Below are 24163 nucleotides of genomic sequence, written 5' to 3' on the forward strand. Positions count from 1 at the left end.
CAAGTGTGAAATCCCCTCAAAGATTACTCCTTTAAAGCATTACCTAGTTCAAGTGAGTATGAACATCGCATTAACATCATTGGTTTGTTTGGAAATTGAAGATAATTAGCAAATAAGATTAGAAAATAATGAATTCGTAGGGACTCAGATTACCTAAGTAGGATAGATTGATTTCTCCAAGGTGACTTACTAATTGCAAGAATAGTAGAAAGTGTGTGTTTTTAGAAAATTTGAAGATTTGAGAGGACTTATTTGTTGTAGATTGGTTTTAGCATTACGACGTGTAACACCCTAATAATTCCTTGCTCTTATAAAACCATTTTCCAACTTAAAATAAAGGAATTACTAAAGTATTACCGCCACCGTGATAACGGTTAAGGCTAGTACCAGAATTATGCAGCGGAAATTAATGTCAACTGACTTTTAAAAACATAATTAATGAAATATCGAGGTCTCCTACAATTTGGAACCATAATGGCCCAAAACCCAAAGTATAAATAGTTCAACCATTTCAAACATAATTAAAGTATAATTAAATAGTTCAAAATACGAAAACATGCAACTCTCTCGATCCTCCCAAGCCACATGATTCCGATCTACCAACCTGCTATATTATTCTACTCCCCATCAATGCGAGTGCAAATGATAGATCATCATAGGGTCATTAAGGCAAAGGCCATGACCAAAACACACAAAGCACGTAGTCAGCAAAAGCTGAGTACTTACAAGAATAGAGTGAAACAAAACTAATACATGCATCACTCACTAAGTACTAATCAACATGCAAAAGCCATATAATAATTAACAACCAATCATGAATACAAGACTCGACTCTTGACTCGACTCTTGACTCACAATTTAATTAGAATAAGCTTCGAACGGGCCAAAAGAATTATCCATAAAGGAAAAGGTGATGGGAGCCAACCATACACCAATTAATAAAAAATAAAATCGGGCCATACCTAGTGTCGGGCCATACCGACGGAATTCCTGCGCATAATATAAATGAAACAACGTCTTGTATCATTAGTAGGAGTACGAGCTTTCCGGCAAGACTCCCCCCATTGTTCATACTCAAGGTATATACGTTCCAAGAGTTTTGAAGCTTGTTCTGGTTGCACTTTACGTTTATTAATATTTTATTAAAGGTGAACTCAAGACTCAACAACGTACACACATACAATTAATAAACAACAACCAAAACAATCTTATTTTAATGTCTTAGGACTTGTGATCAACCAAGCAAGACTCTTGTGAAATCACTACCATGTTCCTTCTCACCGAAGTGAGATTCCACATCATGCCCATTAACATGAGGGTTATGCCCTTGCACGACAAATCCTAATTCATTTCATACAAAATGTTCTCAACTGAACCCTACATGTGCGGTGGCTTACGTGAGCTAACCCTTTACATGTGGTAAAATAAATAGTACAACGAAGTACGAATAATTGGCTCAAAGTATGCTAGACATCCCGTACAATAGCATACAAATAAATAATCCATCCATTGCATGTGAAACAAACCATACATGCATAAATATTGAACAACATGATTGACAATGAAATCCATACTCATAATAATCTCATCATGCTTGTTTAATCAACAATTCAATAATTCCAATAATATTAATCCACATGATCGTTCACCAAAGCATATATGAATCCACATAATATAATTCACATCATCAACAATCATGTAATGTCCTTGACAAAAGTGTGGTCGCCCTAGACTTGTACGTACCTTGAATACCTAAGCGTAGGGGCCACTTTGCAATAACGAGCACTCACTCAGAAATCACCTCCTATCATCAAAATAATGAAACTTAAATTATTTCCATGTTCATTAAATTTCCAGCAACTTTATAAAATCTAAAATCTCATTTAAACTTTAGAATTCAATCGTTTTTTAATAATAAAATCGTCTCAATTTGCAAAACCAATCCCTAGTACGAAAACATACTTTTCCCGCCTTTAAAATCAATAAAACTCAACACTTTAAGCCTTTATTCAAATCTGAAAATATAATTGATTATCATAATTAAAATCATCACCTAATTATGCTAATCAATTGACTCATTAGGTCTAGATTAAAACCCTAACTTGAAAATCCCAATAAAACCAATTTAACACCATAAAAATCAATCCTTTATTAAATAAACAAATCTGAAAATTCATCCTTTAATAATTAAAATAACCCTAATGAATCACAACACGTAAATCCTCAAAGCACGGTATTCATAACCGATTTCCAGCATTTTAATTACTCAAAACAATAATAATATTATAATTTAAAATACGAAATTGAAATAGAATAGGTAAGGAAGAAGAGAATTATACCAATCCGGCCTATAGCACGGAACAATCACGAATTATGGTGATTGGGCGAAAAAGAATTGAATAACGAACACGAACAACACACACAGAGACGTCCGTGTGTGTGCGTGCGCAGCAAGGGCGACGAACAAGAGGCAGCGCGCGCGGGGCTGGGCGCAGCGTGCGAGCGAGAGGGACGAGCAGGGGTGTGCGCTGAGCACACGAACAAGGGAGACGAGGCAGGGGTGTGCCCGAGCACACAAAGCAACAGCAGGGCACAGCAGCAGCGCAGGACACGAGTGCTAGCTGCGAGCTGCGGGTAAGAGAGGAGAGGCGAGAGAGTGTGGGCGAGAGGCGGGCGAGCACGAGGGCACGAGGCCGTGGGCGTGCGGGTGTCGAGCAAAGAGAGAGGGAGTTGGAGTGAGGGGCAAGCAAAGCAAAAGAGGCTTTATGAAATTTTAGGGGTTAATTTAATGATGAGAAGTCCTATTTATAGGCTCCCTATTTTCAATGGGCTAGGCTTAGGAAAATAGAATTGGGCTTAGGGAATTAAATGATTAGGCTAGCTTATGACTTGAATTAAATTCTTTTGATTGGGCTCGTTTAATAAAACGAATTGGACTTTTCATTTAAAACCCGAAACCTTTAAAATTACTTGCAACCCATTTAATTTCCCGACTCAAGAATTAAATTCGTTTCGTAATTAATTAAAATAATAAATATTCTATTTAAATAAAATACATTTAAATAATATTTAAATGCGAATTAAATTCCAAAAATCGTAAAATACTTTATAAATATAATAAAATATACTTATAAATATTATAAAAATACGAAGTATTACACGACGTTAGTGTTAATCGTATGTTTTCCCGCCTCCTTTCTTCTCAGAAAATGAGGGTTTATATAGGAAAGGAACTGGAAAGTGCCAAAATCCCAGCGCCTGGCACAGGACTAGCGCTGGTGCCTTGCTAGCGCGTGGCGCCAGCAGACGCTGCCAAAAAAGGACGACGACGCCGTCCTTATAGGCACGTAGGGATTGTACTCATGTACTATTTGGATAGTAGCGAGAATATGCTTTTCTTAGGGAGGTTATTTTTCTATAAAATAAGGGGTATTTATAGAAAAATTAGACAAAGCACACACCACAGGCCCAATGCCTGGAGCAAGAGTTGCGTTGGGCACTGGCCCTGCACGATTTCCGACAACAAAAGTGTGCTTAAGGCTTTTTGGGGTACATGATTATGCATTTTTTGCATTAAATCTAAGGTACTTTGGTATTTTCTTGGTGGACAAGTTTAATGAAAAACATTTCTTCTGGATAGCGACATTTTTAAGGAAATGTTCTTTTCGAAAAAGGCTACTCAGGTTTTGTTGTGTTGCTCGATTTTGGTGGGTCGGCGATCGAGATGCTCGATTTAGTAGGTCAGCGCCCGAAAACGCTTTGCCTTATATGATTTTGAGTGGAAACGTGCCTCAGAGGCAGATCGTGGCATCCTCTTAGAGAGATTTTACTTGGATTTTGAAATCGTACTTGGAATTGGATTTTGAACCAATGTCTAGGATTGGAACTCGGGACTTGGATTTTTGGAAGATTAAATTTAGAATTTTGGAAGTTCGAATTGGGGTTGGAATAAGTTCATTGCATTATACAATTGATGCTTTCGCTCGAAGTTGCTCCAACTGAAGTTAGGCCGGCGTCATCGGCTTTAAGGGGAGACACAACTAGGTGTGTGTATGGGATATGATTGGATGTTGTCACTAACTTTGGTCTTGATCATGATTTCTCTTGCATCATTTCTTTGTACATTATATTATGATAAGAGACATAAGTGGTATGAACCCTTAAGGTTTCATCCTGATGTTCTTTCTTCAATCGAGCTTCACTTTATATTGTGATGAGATACGTGAGTGGTAAGAACCCTTAAGGTCAAGTCAACGTGAATCATTTGAATAAGGAGTCCAGCTAATCCAAAAGAGAGAAAAGCCACATTCATGAGGAAGGAGTGCAGCCCCAAAGCTTCATGGCTTCCCTCTCACCACCATCTTCAAAGGACTTATATGAAGTAGCTAGAATAGAAATCTTACACAAGGTCAATTACATGGGCCAAAAAAACATTATATGCAAAGGAGAAGCACCCGAGATAGTTTAAAGTCGTTTTATAAGGATTTGGAAGAGTACTTGCATAAGGGTCAACTTAAAATGCTCATAACTCCCGATATACTTAACATTTTAAGGGGATTAAAGTGGGAGGTGATAGATTATCTCAATATTTTTTCAACAAGTGCTCACACGCCCATTTTCGATGAGCGGAAATAGAGTTTTGGCGCTTTTAAAGAATGTGTACATTGCAGAATGTAGGTCGAGGCACGGACCGTGCAACCTCCCAAATTCATGTGGACAGAAGAAAATGAGAAGATCTTGGCACGAACCATGCAACCTTGCCACGGACTGAAGGAAATAATTCTCTTGGTCCAAGTATGCATTCAATGTTAAGTCTAATAAATGCGGTTCAGTATTAATTAACAAGTTAATAATTCAGTGAGATCAAGTGAGCTGAATGCCTAGCTAGAGGCCGCTTCAGTTCAAGTGGAATTAATGATATTAATCCACAGCTTACTCTTGACTGAACCCGTAGGGTCACACAAATAGTACGTAAACGGATCAAGTATTTAATGGCATTAAATACTCCATCTATGGATATTCGGAATCGACGGATCTTGGTTTCAGTGGGAGCTGAGATCGTCACAGGCAAGAAATGAATACTCCGGAAACGATGATATTGCCGGAAACGGAAATATGGATCGTATCGGAAATATAAATATTATCCAAGTCGTAGATGTTGCCGGAAACGGAAACATGGTACGTATCGGAAAATATTATCGGAAATAGAAATATTGCCGGAATCGGAAATATTGCCGGAAACGGAAATATTGTCTGAATCGAAAATATTATCGGAATCGGAAAATAATTCCGGAAACGGAAATATTAAATATTTGTTCGAAACGGAAATTAATTCCGGAATCGGAAATATTAATATTGTTCGTATCGGAAATGAATTCCGGAATCGAGAATTTAATCAGAAGCGCATCGTACGAATTAGCATCGGACGAGGCCTGCCAGACGAAGGCCCAGCACGAAGCCGGGCCATTGCCCAGCAAGCCAAGCGCAACAACCACACGCCAAGCATGCGACCAGGCCCAGCGCAAAAGCCAGGCCCAGCCGAAAATTGGGCGCGCGCGCGGGGCTGCGACGAGTGGGCTGGCGCTGTGCGTGGGCCGCAAGGCCTGCGTGCGGTGCTAGCGTATTACTCGAAGTGTGTTACTCGAATCCTAAAGCGTATAGAATTCGTTTAATGATTAAATTCCTAATCCTAAAAGATAAATTAATTAAATAAGAGTTCCACTAGAATTCTAATTTAATTAATTCGTATCCTAGTAGGATTCCAATTCTCTTTCCATACCCCTATAAATATGTGGCCTGGGTTCACAATTTAGAACGAGTTTTCAAGTATTCAAAGTGAGTTTTTGAGAGAAAAATTCAGTCGCACAATTGCCCAAAAGTGCCGAAAATAATAGTACCTTAAGGGCGATTCTAGTTGGTCAATCTTAAGGCGGATCCGGACGTGCTGTGGACTATCTACGGAGGGACGACACTTGGAGTCCTAAAGACTTGTTCTTGTTCGGTTCGGGCGCAGCTAGGGAAGGCACGCAACAAAGAGTATGCATCTAAATTATGCTAAATGATTATGTGTAAATAATATGTATTCCTGGCTTTATGGTTTTTCCGCATGATTTATGTATTGTCATATGTATCATAACCTAACAGTGGTATCACGAGCCTCTTATTATTTTCATAATCTAAATTTCATGAACATGGTTAAATATTACAAATTTGCAAGAATTAAAAGGGGTGATTAATTTTCGTAATTGTTAATTAATTGCAAATTGCGTTTATTTAATTATACGTACGCAGTTTTTCGGCAGTTTCTTCGTTACTCATCTAAATCAAGTGATTTTTGTGTCAATTCCGCATGTAAAAGGCATTCTAAAATTTTGAAAAAAATAGTAATTTTCGGCCGAACCCAGAATTCTCAAATTCGAAGCCTAACTATGACTTTTCGAAGGTTTTAGTTTTTCGAATGCAAAATTTCGTAAATTTAAGATGTTAAATTAAATATTTGCGATTCTTGTTGATAAATCTTGAATTTTTGATTGACCTACTGTATATGTTTAACAAGTTTGAATGCCTAGCCTTGTTAATTATGAAATCTAATTTGTAATTATGATTAATTTGTTGAAAATTAGAATAATTTAGAATTAATTTGATTTTCATAATTAATTATAATTTAATTAGATACCTATGATTAAAAACCACCATAAAAATTGTAAATTTATGATAAATTTTAAATTTTTATGACCTAGGCTTGAATCCATGATAATCGGAAATCAATTGAATAATAAATTTTCGATTTTTTCGCCCTAAAATTATGAAATTAATATTATTTATTAATTTGTCATTAATTTTAAATATAAATTTTTTAAATTTTATGCGATTCGTTCATATAACTTGCACGCACAAAGCAATGGACGCTACGTGTTACCCTTAAGGGGTGTTGTATAGTGCGGGCATGTGACGACGAGCAAGGGAGCTCGTCGCCCATGCGGCACGAATGCAATGAGCAAGGCCATGGTGCACGAGCACAAGGCAGCAGTCCTGCCTTGTGTCGTGGGCTATGAGCAATGGACGAATGGGCATGGGCGAAGGCAAGGCACGGCAGTCGCGTGTGGGCAGCAAGCGAGCTGCGCCACAACGCGCACTGCCTCGCGCAAGCGCGCGCAGCGAGCGCAAGCTCGCGTGCCACGAGTGCTGCACCCAGCGTCGATGCCGCGCGCAGCGAGCGCTGGCGAGCGCGCACAGCGAGCGCGCACAGCGAGCGCTGGCGAGCGCGCGCAGCGAGCACAAGCTCGCGTGGAGCCTTGCGAAGGGTAGAAGCAGCAGCTATGCGACGCAGCGCATGGGCTGCGCGCACATGGCCAGCGATGGCTGTGTGCGTGTGGCCCATGGGCGTACGTCGCGTAGGGTTGTTGCGTTGCGATTAGATCGTTTTGAAATTTTAATTTGAACTTTTCAGTTTACGTAATTTTAATTAATTTTAAAATTAATAATTTAAATTATTTTCTTGGATTTTAATTTTGAATATTGTAATTATAATAAATTTTATTTATTCTAATTATTTTACTAAAATTAAAATCATGAATTAATTTAAATACGACTGAAATTAAATTAAACTTTTTGGATTCAATTATAAATTTATATGAGCTTTAAATTTTAATTAAATTTGTATGTTTCCGGTTAGACTAGAAATACATTTTTATGTTTAAAATTAGTAAAGCATATGAATTTATTGGTTTAAGTGGGAGCCCTTTTAATCATAAACTCTTGATTAGGTCTACAAATCCTTAAGGTTAAAACAACTTGATTAGAATTAATAAGGACTGAATAATTGGTAGATTATTGGTGCCCTTGATTAATTGCTGCAAATGTTTACGTGATGCATAATGTGTTTTACTAACCAGCTATGTGGGCCATTCATGATAATGAATGGGTGAATGGTATATATTGTATATGTACTGTTTTGCAGGTTATGAAGTGACTAGTATGGCCCAAATAGGATAGAAAATATGGTCTGCGTACCATTAATTTGAATGTAATTGGTCTAAAGTACCAAAGTTGTTTTTCAATTCAAATATGGTCTGCGTACCATCAAATAGTTGTAATTAGTTTTAATTATAGCTTATCCTATTTGAAGAAAATGGTGCCTCCCACGGAGATTTTCAAGACGGACTTCGAAGTTAAAGCTTCAAGATGAAGTCGGGCCATACTAGATCACATTTATCTTATGCATGTTTTAAGTTATTTATTGCTTTTAAATATGTCTTAAAATGCATGAGATCAAAAGCTTGATTATGTTGCATGATTAAGGATTTTAGTTCACTTAAAATCTAACCAACATAGTAAGAGCCTTAAGTTCCAAACCTAAAAAAAAATTGAGTTATAAGGTGCCATGCCAAAATATACACTTGCTTGGATATCCTTTACATCAATCTAGTAATAGTTTTCGCTCAGCGAGGTGTTACTTATTGGTCCTAAAGGGGCAAGGTACACAAATAATTGTGAGTACATGTTAGTTTTGGTGAAACTCAACGATATAAGTAAGGAGTCCTTTTATGTCGTGGCAAAATCGATAGGTTTACCTAATAAGTTCTTAGACGTACCTATCAACCAAGAATAGTTTCTAGACTATTAGCAAAAGGCTTTTGCTTACCTAAGATGTTTTAGGATTAAGTCGACAAACTGTGCTTAGTTCTTCAATGATTTTAGGATCTTGGAATCATTTTATTCACACCTGCCGGAACACATAACTTGAATAAAATGCTTAATAAACATTGAATTATGCATGTATGCTAGAATTTAAGTTTATTAAGAGAAACTGTGAATGGTTATTTATTTGTTTATTCTTTTCAATTGTAGTTTTTAATATGGCAAACAACAATTCATTCAACATTCGATCAATTCTCGAAAAGGAGAAGTTGAACGGGAAAAACTTCCTTCACTGGCAAAGGAACTTGCAAATAGTTCTTATGCAGGAAGAAAAGGAGTATGTCCTAGAAGAGGCGATGCCCGAAGCCGTAGGCGACGGGGTCACTCAGGCAGCCCTCAATCGTTGGATTGATGCCAACAAGGATGTGAAATGTCTAATGCTCGCCACCATGAGTGCGGATCTGCAGAAAACGTTCATCAACTCAGATGCTTTCACAATCATCAGTGAGTTGAAGAACATGTTCCAAGATCTGGCTCGAGTCGAAAGATTCGAGACTCATAGGCGAATTCTTGAGACCAAGCTTAAGAAAGGCGAGCCCGTAAGTCCACATGTTCTCAAAATGATTGGACTCATTGAGAATATGAGTCGGCTGGATCAGCAATTTTCTCAGGAAATGGCTATAGACACCATCCTCCATTCTCTTCATAGCGGGTATGATCAGTTCAAACTGAACTACAGTATGAATAGTCTGGACAAAACGCTCACTGAGCTTCACGGTATGCTGAAGACCGCTGAAAAGACGCTCAAAAGTGATAAGCAGGATGTGCTTATGGTGCGTGGGGGCAAGTTCAAGAAATCTGGAAAGAAGAGGAATGCTAAGAAAGGTGGCAACAAGGCCAGCCCAACTAAGCAAACTGGCGCCAAATCTGTAAAGAGGAAGGTCAGTCAACCCACTTCTGAATCCGAATGCTTCTACTGCAAGAAGAAGGGGCATTGGAAGAGAGATTGCTTGAAGCTAAAGGAAGATCAGAAGAACGGAACAGTCGTTCCATCTTCAGGTATTTTCGTTATAGACTGTATACTTGCTAATTCAACTTCTTGGGTATTAGATACAGGTTGTGGCTCACACTTATGTTCCAATCCACAGGGACTAAGAAGAAGTAGAAAGTTAAGCAAGGGTGAAGTCGACCTACGAGTGGGAAATGGAGCACGGATTGCTGCATTAGCTGTAGGAACTTACTATTTGTCGTTGCCCTCCGGGCTAGTTTTGGAACTGGAAGAGTGTTTCTATGTTCCAAGTCTAACTAAAAACATCATTTCAGTTTCTTGCTTAGACGCTAAGGGATTTTCCTTTTTAATAAAAGACAATAGTTGTTCGTTTTATTTTAAAGAGATGTTTTATGGATCTGCTAGATTAGTCAATGGACTTTATTTATTAGATCACGACAAACAAGTATATAACATAAATACCAAAAAGGCCAAAAAGGATGATTCAGATCTCACCTATCTGTGGCATTGTCGATTAGGCCATATAAACTTGAAACGCTTAGAAAGACTTCAAAAGGAAGGAATTCTAGAACCATTTGACTTAGAGGATTATGGTAAATGCGAATCATGTTTACTTGGCAAAATGACAAAGCAACCTTTCTCTAAAGTTGGAGAAAGAGCAAATGAACTATTGGGTTTAATCCATACAGATGTATGTGGACCAATGAGTACAAATGCTAGAGGTGGTTTCAGCTACTTTATCACTTTCACTGATGACTTCAGTAGATATGGTTATGTCTACCTAATGAAGCATAAGTCTGAATCCTTTGACAAATTCAAGGAATTTCAGAGTGAAGTAGAGAATCAATTAGGCAAGAAGATTAAGGCACTGCGGTCTGATAGAGGCGGTGAATATCTGAGCTATGAATTTGATGACCATCTGAAAGAATGTGGAATTCTATCAGAATTGACTCCTCCTGGAACACCACAATGGAACGGTGTGTCGGAACGGAGGAACAGAACCTTGCTAGACATGGTCAGGTCAATGATGGGTCAGGCCAAACTTCCATTAGAATTTTGGGGACATGCACTAAATACAGCTGCACTCACTATAAATAGAGCTCCGTCTAAAGCTGTCGAAAAGACTCCATATGAATTATGGTTTGGAAAGCCTCCAAATGTGTCTTTTCTTAAGATTTGGGGATGTGAAGTATACGTCAAACGATTAATTTCAGACAAACTTCATCCAAAATCTGACAAATGTATCCTTGTGGGCTATCCAAAGGAAACAAAGGGGTATTACTTCTACAATACATCTGAGAACAAGGTGTTTGTTGCTCGAGATGGTGTCTTTTTGGAGAAAGATCACATTTCCAAAATGACAAGTGGGAGAAAAGTAGACCTCGAAGAAATTCGAGTCGAACAACAAACTCTAGAGAATGCTCAAGATGACATTCAGGATGAAACTCAGAGATCTTTAGAAGAATCTGGTGAGAATCATGGTCAATCTAGAAATGTTACCCCGCGTAGATCGCAAAGATATAGATCTCAACCGGAAAGGTACTTAGGTATTTTGACGAACGTGAGCTATGACGTTCTATTATTTGAAAGTGATGAACCTGCGACTTACAAACAAGCTATGACGAGCCCTAGCTCCAAGCAATGGCAAGAAGCCATGCAATCTGAATTAGACTCCATGTCTGAAAACCAAGTATGGGATTTGGTCGATTTGCCAGATGGCTACCAAGCCATTGGAAGCAAATGGGTTTTCAAACTGAAAAAGGACAAGGATGGGAAACTTGAAGTTTTCAAAGCTAGATTGGTTGCAAAAGGTTACAAGCAAGTCCACGGTGTGGATTACGATGAAACCTTTTCACCAGTTGCAATGCTAAAGTCTATTCGGATAATGTTAGCAATCGCTGCATATTACGATTACGAAATATGGCAGATGGATGTCAAAACTGCTTTCTTAAACGGCGTTTTAACAGAAACTGTGTTTATGACACAACCTGAAGGTTTTGAGGATCCAAAGAATGCTAAAAAGGTATGCAAGCTAAAGAAGTCAATCTACGGATTGAAGCAGGCATCCAGGAGCTGGAATATACGTTTTGATGAAGCAGTCAGTGACTTTGGTTTCATCAAGAACGCAGACGAATCTTGTGTATACAAGAAGGTCAGTGGGAGCAAAATTGCTTTCCTAGTATTATATGTCGATGACATATTACTTATCGGAAATGACATTCCTATGTTGAACTCTGTCAAGATTTGGCTTGGGAAATGTTTTTCGATGAAAGATCTAGGAGAAGCACAGTACATATTGGGCATCAAGATTTACAGAGATAGATCTAAAAAGATGATTGGACTTAGTCAAAGCACTTATATCAATAAGGTGCTTGATAGGTTCAAGATGGCGGACTCCAAGCGAGGCTACCTACCCATGTCTCATGGAATGACTCTAAGCAAGAATCAGTGCCCAAAAACACTTGATGAGCGTAGACGAATGAATGGGATTCCATATGCATCATTGATTGGTTCAATAATGTATGCTATGATATGTACACGCCCGGATGTTGCGTACGCACTCAGTGCTACGAGCAGATACCAGTCAGACCCAGGAGAGGCGCATTGGACTGCTGCCAAGAATATTCTGAAGTACCTGAAAAGGCACAAAGATGACTTCCTGGTCTATGGTGGAGATGATGAATTAATTGTTAAAGGCTATACGGACGCAAGTTTCCAAACCGACAAAGATGATTTCAGATCACAGTCTGGGTTTGTCTTCTGCCTCAACGGAGGAGCAGTAAGCTGGAAAAGTGCTAAGCAAAGCACCATTGCGGATTCTACAACTGAAGCGGAGTACATTGCTGCACATGAAGCAGCAAAGGAAGCTATATGGCTAAGGAAGTTCATAGGTGAACTTGGTGTAGTCCATTAAAGGACCAATAGCCCTGTATTGTGATAATAACGGAGCTATTGCACAGGCAAAGGAGCCTAGACACCACCAGAGAGTCAAGCATGTACTTCGTAGATTTCACCTTCTACGAGAGTTCGTTGAAAGAAAAGAAGTCGAGATAAGCAAAATTGGAACTGATGACAGCATATCAGATCCATTGACTAAACTTCTGCCGCAGGCGAAGCACAACTCGCACACTGCCGCTATGGGAATCAAGCATATTGGAGAATGGCTTTGATGTCTCTGTTTAATGTTTTAAAGTTTTAGAGTTTAAATCTTTGTAAAACATTATTGGTTAATCATTCACAATAAATGAAAAGAATTCATTTTTCCATTTAATTTGTGGTTTATTAAATGATGAGTCCCTTCAATTTGACGATATATTCAAGATGGACTGTCAGGACCAGTCCTGTGACTAAGAAATGTCTATCAAGTGAACTTGAATGTCAAAGGTTGAAAATGGTCCCTAGTCGGAGTTTTCTATAAAATTGGACGCATAGAAAATGTTAGACGACTAGAATGCAAGATGACTAGTAGTTCTGTTTCTTGAACTATGTGGACATGGCAATGTCATAATCATTTGCATAGATACTTACTTTGGGAAGACTAGTATCGGACAAGACCTATGAAACTTTACTGTAAGAGATGAAAATCTGTCATAAGTAAATTTCATTAAAATTATTAGACACTAAATCCTCAATACCTGAGTGATTTGAGATTACTTGTTTGAGAACTGGTTGCTTTGACGTTGACCAACCGTCGCACCGTAAAAGGAGGCTATAAAGGCAACGCTCAGGTAATCACCTATCAAACGAAGTCTAATCTCAAGATCGCAAGATTGGGATTGTCCTCCCATAAATCGGGATGAGATGCTTAAAAGTTGTACAAGGCCACTCGGAGAGCTAGAAACTGTGAAATGCATGGCCGTGCTCGGATGAATCATAGGCTATGATTATCTGTTTATTTGATCAGTTGAACTCTGAAACCGAGGAACACCTCTGGACATAATAAGGATGACAACTCTTACCTTATGTTCAAGAGCAAGCATCGAGAGACAAAGGAATTAGGAAATGCACACTTGTCCCTAAGGACAAGTGGGAGACTGAAGGAAATAATGCCCTTGGTCCAAGTATGCATTCAATGTTAAGTCTAATAAATGCGGTTCAGTATTAATTAACAAGTTAATAATTCAGTGAGATCAAGTGAGCTGAATGCCTAGCTAGAGGCCGCTTCAGTTCAAGTGGAATTAATGATATTAATCCACAGCTTACTCTTGACTGAACCCGTAGGGTCACACAAATAGTACGTAAACGGATCAAGTATTTAATGGCATTAAATACTCCATCTATGGATATTCGGAATCGACGGATCTTGGTTTCAGTGGGAGCTGAGATCGTCACAGGCAAGAAATGAATACTCCGGAAACGATGATATTGCCGGAAACGGAAATATGGATCGTATCGGAAATATAAATATTATCCAAGTCGTAGATGTTGTCGGAAACGGAAACATGGTACGTATCGGAAAATATTATCGGAAATAGAAATATTGCCGGAATCGGAAATATTGCCGGAAACGGAAATATTGTCTGAATCGAAAATATTATCGGAATCGGAAAATAATTCCGGAAACGAAAATATTAAATATTTGTTCGAAACGGAAATTAATTCCGGAATCGGAAATATTAATATTGTTCGTATCGGAAATGAATTCCGGAATCGAGAATTTAATCGGAAGCGCATCGTACGAATTAGCATCGGACGAGGCCTGCCAGGCGAAGGCCCAGCACGAAGCCGGGCCATCGCCCAGCAAGCCAAGCGCAACAACCACACGCCAAGCATGCGACCAGGCTCAGCGCAAAAGCCAGGCCCAGCCGAAGCTTGGGCGCGCGCGCGGGGCTGCGACGAGTGGGCTGGCGCTGTGCGTGGGCCGCAAGGCCTGCGTGCGGTGCTAGCGTATTACTCGAAGTGTGTTACTCGAATCCTAAAGCGTATAGAATTCGTTTAATGATTAAATTCCTAATCCTAAAAGATAAATTAATTAAATAAGAGTTCCACTAGGATTCTAATTTAATTAATTCGTATCCTAGTAGAATTCCAATTCTCTTTCCATACCCCTATAAATATGTGGCCTGGGTTCACAATTTAGAACGAAGTTTCAAGTATTCAAAGTGAGTTTTTGAGAGAAAAATTCAGTCACACAATTGCCCAAAAGTGCCGAAAATAATAGTACCTTAAGGGCGATTCTAGTTGGTCAATCTTAAGGCGGATCCGGACGTGCTGTGAACTATCTACGGAGGGACGACACTTGGAGTCCTAAAGACTTGTTCTTGTTCGGTTCGGGCGCAGCTAGGGAAGGCACGCAACAAAGAGTATGCATCTAAATTATGCTAAATGATTATGTGTAAATAATATGTATTCCTGGCTTTATGGTTTTTCCGCATGATTTATGTATTGTCATATGTATCATAACCTAACACGGACCGTGCAGACCTGATGGCTACCCCGCTTCTTGGGAACATGTTCCCCTATTATAAACACAATGTTACCCTAAAGCCCACGGGTGTGGAGTGTGTTGTAGTGTAGTTTTCTCTGACTTTTCTGAATTTCCTAGGTTGCACACTCTCATAATTTTATTGCTTTCCTAGTTTAACTCTATATTTAGCTTTATTGTTCTTTCAAATTTTGCACTATAGGAGCAAGATCTTCGCTTTCAATTCAAGTCTAGCATTATTTCTTAGCTTAATTTTGTTATTGCTTTCATTTATAGCTTTCTTTATAATTTTTTAGTTCATGGTTCATGATTTGTATTAGTTGTTGTTCTTAAGCGTTCCCTACTTTACTAAGCTTTATGTAATCACTAGAGTTATTATACTTTTGAGTTGTGATTTTGGGTTCAAAGAGTTGAGTGATCCTTGATATACTTATAGTTAAGTCTGAAAGATTGTGAGGAAGTAGGACAGTGATCGAAGGGGATTGCAGTAAAAAAAACTCGGGTTTGAGTGGAACTCGAGTATTTGTGTATTTTGTAATCGAGGTATTACTTAATATAAGGAGTTTCCTCAATTTATCAATATCACCTTCAATTGTAAGAGAATCATTGCAGAAATAAAATAAAATTACCAAGTACAATTCCAACTAATCGCTAAACCTGGATTGAATGCTTAAAAGTTGAAACCAAAATTTGGAAAGAACATCTACACAGATTGAGTGAGAGGAAAAGTGTATGAATTACAATTCTCCACATATCAAAAGATGACATCAACAATCTCATAGCAGATATATGTAATTGCTATTCTCCTTTACTACCACTGAGAAATATGTTGCCAGTATCATCCATCTTAGTATTAGTAGTTCAAGACTCCAGTAAGCACTTGCAAGTTGCAAACAACATACTATATCTAAAGCTAAGGACGACAATATCATCCATCTTAGTAGTTCAACCCTTCAGATAAGGCAAAGCATTGGCGTACTCCTGTATGCACAAAGCGTGTAAACTTCTCAGTCAAAGCAAATGTGGAATATCCAAGCTCAACAGAACGCCTATATGGTGAAAGCACTATATATAAATTCAATAATACTATCATCATGTACCTGCAATAGCTTTTGTTTGTGTAGCAACATCCTAAGCAGTGCCAGCTTCCTGTTTTTCAAGAACTTTTCCAACACAAGCAATTGTTTTTGGCTCCTACTCAACATTGATGATAATATATACTGCTGCAGTGATCAGGTAAAAGAATGAGCGTGGGAAAAAACCAATAAGTTATGGTTAACAAAGGATAAACGGGGTAGATACGCAATATCAATCAAGAATAAAAAGTACATATCTCCCTAAGCTGAAGCAGAAGGATACATTGAATTAATAAGTCATTTTAAAGATAGAATACAAGATGTCATGGCTCAGATTTTATCCTTGTTTTTGATGGATTACCAGGTGATGTAATAAGTCATTTCAAATAGTAGACAACATTGCAAGAGTTACTAAGCATTACCAGGTGATATTGTTGATTGCAGAGAAATTAAGTGAACAACCATAGAAGTATAGGACTTCAAAAGAAACATAGTAGAGGTGATATGTGTTATCAGACATCAGACAATGGTCTAAAGAGTATTCTTATACAGTAAACGATTTATTTTGGTACGAACATTGATAGTTAGTTTAGTCTCTTAGGCATACTCAAGAACACTAGGAAACACATAAGCTTATTGATATGCATTAGCTCAGTATGACAGAAAGGTCTGAAATATATGTATATAAGTCCAAAAACATGAGAAAAATGTTGCAAACAAAAAATCCAGAATGCTAAAACCACAGAGAACGACGAAAACATATTGATGATGAACCTATCTTTATCAGAATTTGTGGGATGGGGTTGGAAGCAAACAAAAACAAAGCTAGATAAGGAAGACAGAAATAACAATCAATCTTAAGTCAGGTGTCAAAGAAAAAGCAATCTTAAGAAATTGATCCAACCTCACAGAACATCAAACCCCAAATCACAAGATCTGATTTACACTTTGCTGCCTTCAGATAAAACACAGGTAAAATTAACATAAAAACAAAAGAAAAAAGAGAAAGACTCAATTCACAATATAAAGTTATTTCTCAGGCCCATATAAAGAAACAAGTCATTTACTAACAAAACCTTGTAAAATTAAATCTGGCAGTTTTACCTAAAGCTCGACATGAGAGAAAGCCTGTTTCATATCGTGCATGTCTTCACTGCTGCTGCTCCAGTTCTGCCAATAATTGCAGAAAAAAATGAAACAAATGAATAATGTTAGTTAAATCCCAAAAACAATACTTCATTCTTCAACTTTATCAGCTGACAAGTACCTTCTAACAAATTGCAATAGTAAGAATATATAAATAAATACAGGAGGAACACCATACCTGATCCCTATCCTTAATGCATTGTCCTGTTCATTGACTGATTAACCTCGCCATCCGAGTGAATACCCTGCTTATAGACAAAGGAGCAAGATCCTCGACATCTGACAGAGAAACATTTGCGCTGCTAGCATCCGTGTGTTCTACGCCAGCCTCTGCAGACATTATTTGTAGCACTTTCTCCAGTCTGCACACAACATCTCCTGTAGAACGCCTAAGAACACTCGCAACCACACACTCTTCAGCAATATCCACACATTCATGAAGACACTAAAGAGACCTTTTTGTAGATATCCAAAAAAACGGAGCTGCTAATTATACTAGTGGCCTGGTGCACCACTAGTTGTCTACGACAGTTGTAGAGAACTCAGCCCCCAAAATGATCTCATTGCCAACGTCTCATGGAACTTCAGTGTGAATCGAGGTTTCCAGTATTTTATTTGTTTCATTACTGTGATATAGATGTACTAGTAAAACCTCAAAAAAATTGTATCCAACGATGTCAAATCGGATCAACGGATTGGGGTTGGGTCGAATTCATCAGTTTGAGTTGAATTATTGATGCTTCTCTTTTTGTAAAACCTCAACAAAATTGTAGCCAAAAGAAGGAGGGACAAAATTCCAATAACCACCCCCACTATCACACCGACCTTCTGCTTGGGCTTGGGACTTAAATTCGATAAAGTGATATCAGCTTCATCATCTAGGTTTTTCTCTTCATTACTCACTTTAAAAATTTCCAACCCATTCAAAATAGCATTAGGTTGGTTCTGTGCCCCAGCAGTTGGGCCAATGCTTACCCTAAGTGTATTGGTTGTTAGCTCGGGTGTGATATAATCCAAATAAACAGGAGTATCCAAACTCCCCTTGGCTAAACTAGTAAGGTCAAGGTCTTCAGAAATCATCAACGAATCTACATAAACATTAAAGTACAATTCGTCCGGAGATGTACTCACTATATCACAGTAATGAAAACGAAGAGAATACTGGAAACCTCGATTCACACTGAAGTTCCATGACACGTTGGCAATGATATCATTTTGGGAGTTGAGTTCTCTACAACTCTCATAGACAACTAATGGTGCAACAAGGCCACTAGTATGATTAGCAGCTCCATTTTTGTGGATATCTATAGAAAGGTCTTTTTGTTCTAAAAACCTATCATCTTGAATCCAACTTCTCCAGAATTTGTCACCATCAAAGTCTATATTCGACCCTCCCATATTTACCCGGTAAAGTGTTTCTAAAGCCATTGTAACAAGGTCTTTGTAGCCTGGCAGTGGATTAATTAATGTTGCGTAATCTGTGGTCACTGAATCCGGAACTAAAAAGACTTCAATGGCATTCAGAAAGGCAATGGAATTTACGTTGGGTACTATGAGAATGGTAAGTCTATTTGTGTTCACCAAAACTGAATATTCTTTAACAACGCTAACTTTTGGTGGTGAAAACTCATTAAGCAGCTTAAACTGTTGAGCAAAAACCATAAACTTTGCGGAGCTCAAATCATAACTCTTGGAAGTGAAGGGAAAGAAATGAAAACGAATGAAATATCTCCCTGTTTGGCTTATAGGAAATGTATAACTCGTTAAATTTCTAAATACTCTAGCTGTGTGATACAACAAATTGTTTTCAGACAAAGTTTTCACAAGAATGTTTGGACGAGTGGAAAGGTATTTTGCGGCATATCTATCGGCAAGGAAAACCCGATTACCAATAGTAGTATTACTAGTTGCCCCACAATCTATTAAATAACTATCAGCATATACCCTATATGCTAGGCAAACTAAACACAGAACCATAATACAACTGACTAATCCATCTTTGTAACCCATATTTGAATTTCCTGCAAACCAAAAACAATCTGTTGTGACCATGACATCCATTAAGAGGTCACAATTATAATAACTGGTATTACACCATAAGAAGTAAATATAAGCAATTCTTATAAACAGTTGAGACTTTCAGGCTCTTCAATTTGATTTAGTTCTATACGAGTAAATTTTTTGGTCAAAAAGACATCTACTCATGTTTTAATTTTTCCCACATTGTAATCTTATAAACAGTTGAGACTTTCAAATTTCAATTCTATGATTACAGTTTTACAAATTCACAGTTTTCAGTTTACAAATTTTGTCTAAGAGCCACTAACTACCATTACAGTTATTTTAATTTTTAAGGTTAATTAGCTTAGTCCAATTGTCTTGATTATGAGGAGGTTCGTAGCTCAAGTTTCAAAATGACAAAACCCATTAATTTCTGGAAATAAATCATACAAACCAACACATTTAACACACAAATAAGTTTCTTAATTTCTGTTATTTCAGGTACATGTACTATAAATATTGACATAAACAGAGTCTAGTTTTATGTAATAATTTTTTTTAACACATGGAAATAAGGATCATCATAATATACTCTGCATTAAACATAGTATTAGCTTAAACTCGAAACCACCATAAATCACCATCTTATAGTCACATGGCTATCAACAAGCATCTGATTTAAATACGAGTAATTTTCTCAACTCAAGTTTTACTTTATCCATTGTTAATTAATCAAACAACCTTTGAAACTTTGAATTCCATAATTACAGTGTACCTTAAAAAGAAAAGGGGAGATATTGTACCTGGTTTAGAAGAGAATGATGCGAGGCTGATGATAATTAAGATGTTGATCTTAACAAGCTGAAGAAACCCCCAAGACCTCCAAATTCGCCCAAAATAGGTACAATTTTTCCCAGAAACTTCGAATTGACAAATTGCAGCCCAAAATTCGACACTGAATTATGATTTTGATTAAAATGTGGAGATGAAATGAGATGAACAGAGTGATTTAAGAAAAGGGCGTTGGAATTTTGGTGGGGATTAAATGAGATGAAGAGTTAAGGAAGAAACATTTGCGCTGCTAGCATCCATGTGTTCTACACCAGCCTCTGCAGTCTCTATTTGTAGCACTTTCTCCAGTCTGCACAAAACATCTCCTATAGAAGGCCTATGAACACACACTCTCCAACAATATCTACATATTCATGAAGACACTCTGGCTTTATACTTCCTCGGATGTTGTGGGTCAATATTCTGCTCAAGCAGCCCATCATTGTGCCAACCTTTAGCCAATTCGACTAAATTCACCGGATGTTCTGGTACGGTTTTATCAAGATTCAAGAACAGGTCGTGCGCAAAGAACCTCAAACAAAACTGCTCCGAATGAGTACACATCTGACTTTTGGGTCAACAGCATCCCCGAGAAATATTCAGGATCAAGGTATCCCAAAGTGCCTTTAACTACAGAACTAACAACAGTCCTCGAGAGCCCAAAGTCAGCAATTTTAGCACTGAGGTTCTTATCGAGTAATATGTTTAAAGATTTGAGATCTCGATGAATAACCCCACTTTCATTCTCTTCAGTACCACCGGTACCAGTGTGAAGGTAATGAAGTCCTTTAGCTGTTCCAATGCAAATCTCAAGCCTTTGCACCCAACTAAGGGAAGGTTTATTTTCTTCTCCGTAAAGATGACTTTGAAGGGTCCCATTCTCCATATACTCATACACCACAATCATCTCACTGTATTCATCACAATACCCTACTAGAGACACCAGATGCCGGTGTCGAAATTGTGAGAGCATTTTGATTTCAGTGGAGAACTCTTTTTGGCCTTGAGATTTACCTCGACTGCCTCGTTTGACAGCAACATTTGTGTTGTTTAACACACCCTTGTATACCGTCCCAAAACCCTAACCCGACCGGAAGGAAGAAAGACTCTTTGTCGCACTACAGGTTCTAAAATTGTTCATTTTCATGATTTCCAAACCATTCATATCTAACGGTTCAAGTATGCCCAGGAATCGGAGAAAGGCTAAAAAAGATCAAGGGGTATTCTTTCACAACATTGTATTGCGGAGGAGTAAAATCCCTTAGAAGAACAAAACGATCAGCAGAAACAGTGCAGTTTGCTATGCTTAAATTATAAGCCCTATATGTGAAGTGGGAGAAGAGAAACCGGATGAAGTATCTCCCAGGTTGCCTAATTGGAAATCTATAGGCAGTTATTCCATTGAATATTCTCGCTGCCTTATTCAAACCCCAAATTCTTAAAATCAGAATTATATGCGAGAATATTATTGGGAGTTGTAGGGTATTTCAAGGTTAATCTATCGGCCATGAATACACGATCCCCAATCGTGGTATTCCCTTGTGATCCACAATCAATCAGAAAACTATCACCACAAACCTTACCCAGCAGGTAAGACACTAAAAAAACCAGTAGAAAATATATCTACAGCCCATATTTTGAATTTCCCTGCAAACCAAAAACCCAACTTTTATAACTAGAAGAACATCTATAAACAAATTGAGTTTACAACCAAAATTTATGCACAAGAGCAACTCTAAGATATCAAATATGAAATGAATTATGGAAGATGGGAGATAATCAAGGGAAACTCTACCAAGATAGAGGAAATTGTATTCCAACATTTATATCTTCATACTAGTTTCAATTGAAATAGATAGCTTACATAGTGATTGAGTGTCATTTCTAATATATTAGAGGCCTAATGTGAATCAACAAATAAGAGCCGTACAAATTAATTGCAAGTAGTAACAAAAATAAATAAAATAAAAGGCTGCAGGCTGCAGCAATGAAGAACACGAAAGTGTAATTGAAATCAAACAGATAAAAGAAACCACTCGTGTTACTAGTAATGTCATAAGCTATGTTTCTTCTCTGTACAATAAGGAGTATGAATTATGAACTATATTACGAAGTACTTGATACTCGAGCTCTTAAGTTTTAATCATCTACTCTTTGCATAATGAAACTTGAAAATGTTGAGATAATCACTTCCCGGTGGCGCCGTGGTGGGTATCGAATTGCTGGATATTTCTAATTTTCTATTTATAGATTTTCCCAAGGTTTTCTACTTTTCTTAAAACAACCTCCCACTAAATGACCATCTCTCGGACTACGGTGAACATCGCCATTGCGAATTTTGCCCGGACTATAGATGGACAGTTAAGTAATGTAAATTGTCAAAAACCTGTCTGTTACTAATACTATGCGTTTTTATTCACATTTTCCATCCAAATCATCACAATATTGTTTGCTTTTACCTTTTACGTCAAACTTACCCCATTCTAATTTCACGGAATACCATTTACCCCGTTCAGTTTTATCAGACCTTTAATTCTTCATACGAAGTATCAAAATTCCTTTCTCTCCAAATCCCCTTTAATCAAACAAGGCGTAAGATGGGGGCTTTATAGTCAAGACAGTCAGACACTCAAACAGTGTTTTATTATCTACTCCTTACTAATTAACTATGATCCATATTTTACTTTCTAGTTTCTAGGGAGTACTTCGAAATAAATCCGATCAGGGCAGCAAGATGACCTAGCTCAATTTAATTAGTTGAACCAATAATTACAGACTTCTATTGAGATTATTATCAGTTATTACACAATGATGAATTCAAAGCATTCCATATGAATCTAAAGAAACGTACCTTTCACCTTTCAGATGATTCTTAACAAGCTGAAGAAACCTCCAAGACCTCCAAATTCGCCCAGAATAGGTACAACTCTACCCAGAAACTTCGACTTGACAAATTTAAGCCCAAAAATTATGATTTTGATTAAATTGTGGAGATGAAATGAGATGGAGAGAGTGATTTAAGAAAAGAGAGTTGGAATTTTAGTGGGGATTAAACCAAATGAAGAGTTAAGGGAGAATGGGTGGTTGTAATCTTGTAGAAGAGTTGAAGAAGAATGCAGGAATTTATAGAAGAATTGCGGTAATTGTAAGCATGATAAGAATCGAAGAAGAATGAATGCGTGAATGTGTGAGGAATTGAGGACCGAGTTGAAGAAGGGAGAGGACATTACTATTTATAGAAGAAGAAACGAGTTGACGTCATTCAGTATTGAATTATGAGTTAAAGCTAATATTTGGGACTCACCTTTTGAGTTTTTCACCCTTTGGGAACTGTACCTTTTTTTTCATCGTTTGGTACCTCAATTTCATTTTCCGACAAGTTAACTCACCGTTAACTCACCCTTGACCACAACATAAATTTTTTTTAAAAAAAATAAAAACATTTAATTAAAATCTGAAAGTTTGCGTTGAATTTAAGTGTCCAAAAATGATTGCTACTGCTTGCTTGTTCTTATGCTTGCAGCTCTTAGTTTTAAAAAAATACAGCAGCTCTGCTTAACTGTTTTAACCAAAAAGTGAAGCTTGTTTAATTGTAAACAATACAATGCAGAGAAGGAAAAACAATGGTAAACTGTAAACATTCAGAATTATAGTATATGCTTTAATCAAATCAACAATACAATGCAGAAAAGGAGAAACAGATAATTGCAATACACCAAAATAAACAGCACAATTCAAAATTTGAAGTAATTGAACTACATAGACTAAAAAATTCACAAGTTGATGATCAAATTGCTCAAAAAACAAATTAAAACACGGCAATGAACAAAAATCATACCAAATTACTATTGCATGGATCAAGATCCAAACACTTTATAACAACGACCTCGTTATAAGGAATATAGATCACTCGAAAAACCGTCGCACTTGCACCAAATCCAATTTCCTCGAGAAGCTTATAGTCATTTGCGTTCACGGAAAAAATCCGTATAACATGTCCAGACCTCCCCATACCCTAAAATCGCTCGGAAAACC

The 24163-nt window shown here is 37.6% G+C and overlaps 1 protein-coding gene across 1 annotated transcript; it reads right to left on the bottom strand.

The window, feature by feature from the left end:
- Positions 1-16019: 16019 nt before the first annotated feature.
- On the bottom strand, positions 16020-20568 carry LOC110784744 (receptor-like protein kinase HERK 1). The gene is made up of 8 exons (XM_056832617.1): positions 20480-20568; positions 17989-19379; positions 17541-17710; positions 17418-17420; positions 17267-17320; positions 17055-17105; positions 16175-16297; positions 16020-16055 (listed from the first exon to the last, which is right to left on the bottom strand). Exons 1-8 carry the CDS (start codon positions 20566-20568, stop codon positions 16020-16022), a joined length of 1917 nt encoding a protein of 638 aa, XP_056688595.1.
- Between the last annotated feature and the right edge of the window lie 3595 nt (positions 20569-24163).

The sequence above is a fragment of the Spinacia oleracea genome, chromosome 6 (assembly GCF_020520425.1).
Source record: "Spinacia oleracea cultivar Varoflay chromosome 6, BTI_SOV_V1, whole genome shotgun sequence".
NCBI lineage: Eukaryota > Viridiplantae > Streptophyta > Magnoliopsida > Caryophyllales > Amaranthaceae > Spinacia > Spinacia oleracea.

Excerpts from the sequence above, each read along its gene's own strand:
- LOC110784744 (XM_056832617.1), bottom strand. The coding sequence starts at position 20,568 with ATGGGCTGCTTGAGCAGAATATTGACCCACAACATCCGAGGAAGTATA. Across the intron at positions 17,711-17,988 it reads ATTCGACCCAACCCCAATCC|AGTGTGTGGTTGCGAGTGTT; the intron begins GTTGATCCGATT and ends ATATTGCTGAAG. Across the intron at positions 17,106-17,266 it reads TGAAACAGGCTTTCTCTCAT|GCAGCAAAGTGTAAATCAGA; the intron begins GTCGAGCTTTAG and ends TTTTATCTGAAG.